The sequence below is a fragment of the Sinocyclocheilus rhinocerous genome, unplaced genomic scaffold, assembly GCF_001515625.1.
Source record: "Sinocyclocheilus rhinocerous isolate Xijiao unplaced genomic scaffold, SAMN03320098_v1.1 scaffold241, whole genome shotgun sequence".
In the NCBI taxonomy this organism is placed as follows: domain Eukaryota; kingdom Metazoa; phylum Chordata; class Actinopteri; order Cypriniformes; family Cyprinidae; genus Sinocyclocheilus; species Sinocyclocheilus rhinocerous.
The window spans coordinates 3,219,967-3,229,195 of record NW_015659312.1 but is presented as its reverse complement, the minus strand read 5'-3'; the positions used below and the strand labels follow the sequence as shown (position 1 = coordinate 3,229,195).

Genomic DNA, 9,229 nt, shown 5'->3' with positions numbered 1-9,229 from the left:
GACAGACAGATGGGCAGTCATACAGACAGACATATAGACAGATAGATAGATAGACAGACAGACAGACAGACCATTGAAATAGTTTTTAGTGAAATATAATTCCACTACTACAATTAAGCCCTATTTCTGTTGGTTAAATAACGGCACAATTCATCATCATCAGTGGAGGACAAGCCAAAACACTCATCACTAATCAAAATCCTATAAGCGTTTATTTATTAGTCATCCGGATCTGCACACACCTTACCACCTAACCCTGTAAACAGACTATTTAAAGACACTCACTAATGACTGGGTACGAAAGCTATTGATGGCTTTCTTTTTCTCTCCTCCCTCCCCTCAGGAGTAGATGATAATCAGCACCGTCTGCTCACAAGCTGCATGGATACTCAAGAGAACACACAGTCACACACACAGACCTCCTGGGTTCATCTTTGGCTCAGTGTTAATGGAATAAACTATACTGTGGGTGTCCTCTACAGAGAGGCAAGCGCTAATAAGGCTGGCTATCATATTATACTTACCACCATCCAGATCCCATCATCGTTCCCCAAGAGTGTCAAGTGATTACTGACAGTCACGATCAACTGTTACTGATATTAAGCTTTTGTTTTGTAGCCATGAATAAGCTTAAAGGAGCTTGCTGAATGACAGGAAACATACTCAAAATACTAATATTAAAAGGAGTACTTTTGAAGCATTTTCCCTTAAGTTCACTATTAGTCAAGGGCTATTAGTCAACCCTAAAAGGGATAGTACACCAAAAAATTTAAATTCTCACCTTCATGTCATTCCAAACCTGTATAATTTTCTTTCTTTGGCGCTACATAAAAGAAGATATTTGGAAGAAAACTGATAATCAAACAGTTGCGTTCCCATTGACTTCCATTGTATGCACAAAAAATATGATGGAAGTCAATGGGAAACTATCTATTTGGTTACGAACATTCTTCAAAATATCTTCTTTTGCTTTCTGCTGAAAAAAGAAAGTAATTCAGGCTTCTAATAACATGAGGGTGAGTAAATGATGACATAATTGTAATTTTTGGGTGAACAATCACTTTGAGACTGAGAGAGAGAGAGCGAGAGAGAGAGAGAGAGAGAGAGACAGCCAGTTTTCCAACTGCTCATTGTTCTAATAATGGCTGCTATATCGTATGGCTTCTCATTAATCCTCGCTGGTTAGCACATGGCTGACAGACTGTCACCAATCTCTTTATGTCTTCTCAATCACACACACACTGCTGGGATCAATACCACCTTGTTGGCTCTTAGGAGACAAAGCCATTTGTCTGACAGCTCTGCCAAACCTAAGGGTTTTGGTCACCATCTTTTATCAACACACATACCACACATTCTGTCTCACGCTGTCTCTCCCTTCTTTCTTTCTTTCTTTCTTTCTTTCTTTCCTTCCAAAAAAGCAAAGAATGAATCGTTTCCATAGATGTGTGATACTTACATGAACAAGAGTGGCGAACTCATTTACTAAACCATTCAGCTCCAGTAGGTCCTAAACAAACAAACTACAAGTCACACACACTTAAAGTCTTTGTATTCAAATATATTTATGTGTTTGTAAGTGTTTGCGTGTATTACCTCAGCTAAAGAATCCCAGGACTCAGCGGCGTTCTGTTCTGGAGGGATTTCAGGCAGGAGCAGCTGTGTTTGAGTGACAGGGGAACCGGGCACACCTGTATCACAGTCACCTAACCCATAACATGAAAGTGAAAATGAAAATGCACAAAAATAATAATTAAAACACATCTTGAATAACTTCATAAAGCACAGACACTCTCAGAAACACATACTGTGCAACGTATCCGAGGCGGTGCTGATAGTTTTGTGAGAGTCTTTGCCAATAGTTGGAGCATCCGGCCTATTGATTGCATTCGAGTGAATCCAGAGGAACTCCTGAATGGCAGTGGAGGCTCGATCTTTGATTGGCTGAACAAGTTTCTCCAGAGCTTCAGCATCAGCACTGCGGACCCGCCCACACAACTTCTCCATCTCCCGCAGGTTCGATCGCAACTGCTGCAAGGATGAAAAGTGAAAGTCTTTGTGATAACAGGATCCATGGTTTCATTCAAAACCTCAATATAGTATTTTCCTTCTACACAAATTTGACCTGTTCAATTGAACAAAAAATGTGTATATAACAAAATGGAATATATAACACTGTGTATGATAGTTTAACATCTTAGACCCTAGGATCTGACCCAGTACTGTCAAATTTTAAAATCTGAAACCAAAAATTGCTCACACTTATTTCTCTCCATGCGAGTACAACAAGATACACATTTCATCCACTGCCAACATCTCAGTGTGTTTGTGTGAGTTTGCAGAAAGAGTTGGTAAAATTAAAAAACAATGATTTCCCACTGCTTTTCCATGACTTTTACAGTTGTTGTTTTTTTTTTAAAGAAATAATTGTACAGAAAATGCTGGGAAAGGTTTGTATTTTTTAGGTGTCGATCTTCTTTTAAATTATTATTATTATTATTATTATTTACTTATTTATTTTGTAATGAAAACTACTTTCCTCTCTTCATGGTCTTCACAATTTTTGACAAATAAAATATTGTTACCAGAAAATCTAGGGGGAAAAAAATATATTCATTACAGAAATGCTCATGATTTTTCCAAATACTTTTTAAGATTTGATTATTTTTCATTATACAGGCCTGGATATCACAATTTCCAGATTCACTAATTTTTAAAGGTTTTCCATGTGCAGAAGCACCCCGTGATTATTTATTTTCTCATTAATTTCGAACCAGATGTTGATGAAAACCTGAAGCTATATATATAAAAAAGAACTGGTGCTTCCCATCAGCTCATGTCCAGAAGCAAACATCTAGCAGGGATTACAGATCAATTCATTCGTACTGAATACAGAGGTCCAAGCTAACAGCCGGCCAATCAAAGCTTTCAGCTCAACTGCTCTCATTTCACACTCTGAATAACCATACTCAGGATCATCCCTCTTAAATGATTCACATACACACAGAACACTAAAAGCATTACTAATGTATGCAGCTTGCTTTGTAATATAGAATGGGGACACAAAAAGACGAAATATATCTTAATCTGGGTCAGTCCACCCCACCCCCCAAAGCTCCTTCTATAGGTGTGTGATGAGAGCAATCTAAGGGTTTTTCCTCTCTTGCTCTCTCTCTTTCTGTCCCTGGGGAGCTACTTTAACAATTTCTGTCTTGTTTCCGTCTATTGTCAGTCGTCCACATCTCGCTGACACAGAAACACTTGCAGGCTCTCACACACTCTCTGCAGTGGTGGACACAGAAAAGCTCTCTGGCATCTCTGGGGGAACAAGACCTGGGTGCTAAAGTCACACACACACACACACACAAAACACTTGCAGGCTCTCACACACTCTCTGCAGTGGTGGACACAGGAAAGCTCTCTGGCATCTCTGGGGGAACAAGACCTGGGTGCTAAGGTCACACACACACACACACACACCGATGGCGGCACATAACACACTCCAAGGACTGCCAAAGACGAAATATATCTTAATCTGGGTCAGTCCACCCCACCCCCCAAAGCTCCTTCTATAGGTGTGTGATGAGAGCAATCTAAGGGTTTTTCCTCTCTTGCTCTCTCTCTTTCTGTCCCTGGGGAGCTACTTTAACAATTTCTGTCTTGTTTCCGTCTATTGTCAGTCGTCCACATCTCGCTGACACAGAAACACTTGCAGGCTCTCACACACTCTCTGCAGTGGTGGACACAGAAAAGCTCTCTGGCATCTCTGGGGGAACAAGACCTGGGTGCTAAAGTCACACACACACACACACACACACACACACACACACCCATGGCGGCACGTAACACACTCCAAGGACTGCCCCATAAGAGGCCCGGACAGACTCTCAGAAACATTAACACACAGGTTACATGCTTGTCTGGCCATTAGGTAGAGAAAAGACATCACACATACACCATCACGTACACCAGAGACCTGAGTCAAACATTACTTAATATATATATATAGACATGTCTCACAGCTGTATCAGCATAGGATGAAGGCATGTTTCTGATGAGATCTTGTTATCATGTTCAGAGAAATTTTTGAATGCACAGATTAATTCCTTTTAATTTTTGTTTAACCTGCATTGAACCTGATCAACATGATGACATTTCCTTTTGGCTTAAAGGTATAGTTCACCCAAACATGAAAAATCTGCTTACTTACCCTCATTCCTTTTTAAGATGTAGATGAGTGTTTCTTCATTGGAACAGATTTTGAGAAATTTAACAATAAATCACTTGCTCACAAATGAATTTTCTGCAGTGAATGGGTGCCGTCAGAATGAGAGTCCAAACAGCTGATAAAAACATCACAGTAATGAGTACATGAATTTATGTCTTGTATAGTGAAAAGCTGTGTGTTTGTAATAAACAAATTAATCATTAAGATATTTATGAACTGATGTGGTTTGAATTACTTGTGGATTATGTTTAAGTTTTTTATCAGCTGTTTGGACTCTCATTCTGATGGCACTCATTCACTGCAGAGGATCCAGTGGTGAGCAAGTGAAGTAATGCTACATTTCTCCAACTCTGTTCCGATAAGAAATTCATCTACATCTTAGATGGCCTGAGGGGAAATACATTTTCAGCAAATTTTCCTTTTTGTGTGACCACTTCCTTTAATATTGTGTTTAAAAAAAAACAAGTTATTTATAGTAGAATGTACAAGCTGCTCTTTATCATACAATGAAAGTGAATGGTGACCATGGCTGTCAAACTAGTTTTTAAGTTAACTATTATTAGCAATTTCAATTTCAAATGACTGTGATTGTATGGAAGGTAGCAGGGTTAGGGTTAGGTAAAGATGACAGAACTTCCATTTTTGGCTAAATAATCCCTTTTAACTGTGCCCATATGATGTTAAGATTTATTATGCAACTTAACCATGGCAACAGCCTGTTACATCACTAAGAATGATTTGTCTGAGCAACATTCCACAGTGCCTTGTGGCACATGGGAATATTTTCAAACCAGGTCACTACCCTGAGAAAACCAACAAAACCAACAATAAAATGGATATTTTTTGTGAACTGAAACAACACATATGAATCCAAATCCCACTAGGCGTTAATGGTAATTGTCCCACACTTTGCGACCATGACTTTTCCAGTCATTTGCATGTGGATAAGGATTTTTACATTTTATGGAAACTGAACTCTCAAGAATAACTTATAGACAAAGAAATACTACAGAAGAGCATATCATGTCGAAAACAGTTGTGCTTCTTAATATTTTTGTGGAAATCATGATACATTTCAAGATTCTTTGATTAATAGAAAGTTCAAAATTTATTTTGTAACATTACAAATGTCTTTACTGTCACTTTTGATTAATTGAACACATCCTTGCTAAATAAATATTTCAACTTCTTTAAAAACAAACAGTGCCATAGTTATTGTTGATCCTCGCAATTTCACATTTAAATGTAAATGTAAAAAAATTGCATTATTACAATTTTGTTGTACCTGGACAGTGCGGCTGGAGTTGATGTGCTCTTGGTGAAGTTTATCCCACTGACTGTTTCTCTGAAACTGTGAAAAGGAAGCTTAGTTAATTTGACAGCGTTATCTGTTTATGTACACTTAATAAAATCTCCTCATGATCACAGCCTGGTAATTCACAATCATCTAGGTTTCCATGGTTCTGCAAGATCCCCCAAACCCCATTATTGTATTCTATGTTCCTCAAGCAGGCTGACCGGGAGAGATTTCAGATACACCGTCAGCTATTCAGCACTCGACTCACTGTGGTGACCACACACAGACACATGGCTCTCTCTGTTGACCATATGCTGAGTTTTGGATGTGATGTACTGGGCTTTGCTGTCGCTGTTCATGTGTGTGTGTGTGTTTGTACCTTTTCTATGTTGTGTTGGTGCTGGTGCAGTCTCTCCAGGTCAGTGGGAATGGCCACTTTAATGAATTTCTGAATGGGGGGCTCCAGACGCAGAAGTGGAAGCTTTCCAGCCTCCTCCGCCATCATGACCGTCTCTTATAATGTCACAGGCTTAACGAATCCATACATAATTAGTCTTCCTCTAAAAGACAGAAAGAGAGAATGTGACAGTTAAACCATATATGAAATTAAATGGGGTTTTTTTATATTAAAAATGTATATTACAAAATGATTAAAGATAATACAGTATTAAGTTAGGGGAGGGTAGTTTGGGGTAGTTTTTCTCTATCAGAAAATAAAATTAATTAATTAACAGTACTGGTTAGTATCATGGTAAAATGATAGCAACAGATGGTAATATTATGGTACTTTTGATATATGCTATACCATGGTACTGAATGCATAATTTTGTACCATATTATTTACATTGTACTCTGAGATACTTCACAGAATATAGTCCAACCACACGGTAATGCTATTACCATGTTATATGTGTAGAAAACATGGTAAGATACTAAAGTGCAAGTGTCACATGTCAACAACATTATGTCAGATGTCAGACAACACGTCTAGCGTGATAAGACTGTTACACTATCAGTGTTAGCTGGCAAAACAGGACTGTGTGTTCACATTATCATGCTCAACATAATACTTTTAATAAGCCATAATAATAAAATCCCTAGGGCAAACAGATGAGTATAAGTTCAGCTAGCTTGCTACACTCCCTCAACAGAGACTTTATTCAGCTCTGTGATTGTAAACCACATACTGAAACTGCATTTTTTTCAGTTTCATATAAGTCTTTCCTTACCTGTCGAGAAAACAGCGAAGACCTGCTGTCGATGATTTTAGTCACTGCCACTAACTTTGTGTTTGTAAAGAGTTTCGCTTTGTGCTGTGTGCAACTACAAAATGTGTCCGTTTATGGCTCTATGCGGAACTAAAACTGTTTTAAAAGAGTGAACGTGCTGGTCAACTTTATCATCCAGGAGATAACACTCTTTACAAATAAACAATGTTTAGTAACGAAAAAATGCTAATTGTTGCATATGAAATAGCAAAGCTAAATACTTAAGTTTACTTTTACTTACTTTTTTTCTGGGAGAAGTAACTATAGCCTATAATATTTAATGTCCACATTTGGACTTGAAAAGTTATTTGCAATACTTATGAAATGTTTATTTTCACATTTTACCATCTGAATCGTTAGAGAGAGAGAGAGAGAGAGAGAGAGAGAGATTTGAAAAACGTGGCATTTCTCCGAAAAAATGCTAATTGTTGCATATGAAATAGCAAAGCTAAATACTTAAGTTTACTTTTACTTACTTTTTTTCTGGGAGAAGTAACTATAGCCTATAATATTTAATGTCCACATTTGGACTTGAAAAGTTATTTGCAATACTTATGAAATGTTTATTTTCACATTTTACCATCTGAATCGTTAGAGAGAGAGAGAGAGAGAGATTTGAAAAACGTGGCATTTCTATTTTTTCACATTTCATAACAATAGCGTAGGCCTATATATTATGTTATGAAATGTGAAAAAAGAGACATGTCAAATGTACAAATATATTTTAGATCATTAAAAATATATAGGCCTACTTCTTACCTGATGTCAGAGATGTGGAGTGTCTTTCTCACATACTGTCCTTTCTAATTCTAAGCTGTCAAAAAAAAAAAAAAATCTTCCTACAAATCATTATGTTCAGTGAGTTATGTAAAAACGTACAGTACATAACTGTTGCCATATCCAAAGAAAGTCTAAAACAAATTTGTCCAGAGGATTGGAATGATGAGGTTATCAGAAAGTGATTAGATAATGTTTACAGAATTGTATCACATACTTTGCAAATCCTACTCCAGTATTTAAAGCATAGTATGCATATTAAATGTGCAATAAAGTAATATTAGTTACATTATTTTCTGTGTATGTAAATATAGGAGGACTGTTGGGTATAATTAAGGTTCAGACACACTGCACACACCTGCTCTTCCCTCAGCGCCCCAATGATCAGTGTTTCCGGCTTTAGGGAGCACCAACGGATTAACCACATGTGAGCACTGAGATCCAACCAAAGCCCACTGTGTGCTCCCTCCCTCCCTCCCTTTCTCTCTCTCCCGCTCTCTCTCTGGGTATCTTTATTTCTGTATCTCCCAAAGGCTTTTTGTAGGTTTATTTTCCAGCCACACACATACACAAACAGAAAGACATAGAGAGAGATGTAACCACCATTTCAGTTCATAAAGAACCTACAAAGAAATCACCCACACAACCAGCGTGAAAAGCCACACTGCAGACGACAATTTTCTTAATTTTATTTTTCAGGTACAAACCACCATATCTACATGACTAATAATCACTGCTCCGTTCTCCAATTGACTGATTACTATCACAATAAAAAATAAATAATTAAATAAATAAATCTACTAAGAAAAAGTATGTGTATTATTTTTGTTATTTTCTTTATGTATTTTATATACATATTTATAATAAAACATATATTTTTACATTCTTGGATTCTTTTATGTATAAACATTTATGAATATACATATATCATAAATTCATTTTCTTAAATACACTACAGTTAAAATATTGGGGTTAGTAATATTTTTTAAGAAATTAATTTTCATTCAGCATTAAATTGATCCAGTAAAGATATTATACTGTTACGAAAATATAGCTGTTCTCATGAACTTTCTATTCAGCAAAGAAAACTGAAAAAAAAATGTATCACGTTTCCACAAACATATTAAGCAGCACAACTGTTTTCAACATTGATAATAATAAGAAATGTTTCTTAAGCACCAAGTCAGCATATTAAATTAATAATTTCTGAAGGATCATATGACACTGTAAGCATACTACAGTAAGCATTCGGTGTTTCAAACACAGGAAGAAAGTACATTTTAAAACATTATTAAACAGTGTTGGGGAGTAACTAGTTACATGTAACGGAATTACTTAATTTAATTACAAAATAAATGTAACTGTAATCTGTTACAGTTACTAAGAAAAAATGTGTAATTAAATTACAGTTACTTATGAAAATGTTAAAGATTACAAAGGGGGTTGCATCTGAATATTTTCACACACATACAGATTTGATTTATTTCTTTCCCAAAATTGCATCGACTGCTCTAAAATATGAGACACCAATGTTTCAGAAGTTTATAACATGCTTATCCGATAGGGTTTATGTATATGCTTTATTTTTTTAAGATTGACTATTTTTTTCTATGGCATTGTTAGATTCCAGTGTTTCCTGTCATAGCTATGCAAAGATTT

General features: G+C 36.5%; 1 protein-coding gene across 2 annotated transcripts in view; it reads right to left on the bottom strand.

Annotated features, from left to right (window-relative positions):
- LOC107723570 (syntaxin-17-like) overlaps positions 1-6,858 on the bottom strand; it is a 14,128-nt gene extending 7,270 nt beyond the window's left edge. The window contains exons 1-6 of one of the 2 annotated variants that reach the window (XM_016532266.1): positions 6,755-6,858; positions 5,905-6,083; positions 5,514-5,579; positions 1,809-2,031; positions 1,597-1,706; positions 1,460-1,510 (exon numbers count right to left, since the gene is read on the bottom strand). In XM_016532266.1, the coding sequence (XP_016387752.1) occupies positions 1,460-1,510; positions 1,597-1,706; positions 1,809-2,031; positions 5,514-5,579; positions 5,905-6,030 (576 nt within the window). In that variant the 5' untranslated portion in view covers positions 6,031-6,083; positions 6,755-6,858. The remainder of the gene's footprint in view (positions 1-1,459; positions 1,511-1,596; positions 1,707-1,808; positions 2,032-5,513; positions 5,580-5,904; positions 6,084-6,754) is intronic. The other variant, XM_016532265.1, reaches the window with a different exon arrangement.
- Positions 6,859-9,229: the final 2,371 nt, after the last annotated feature.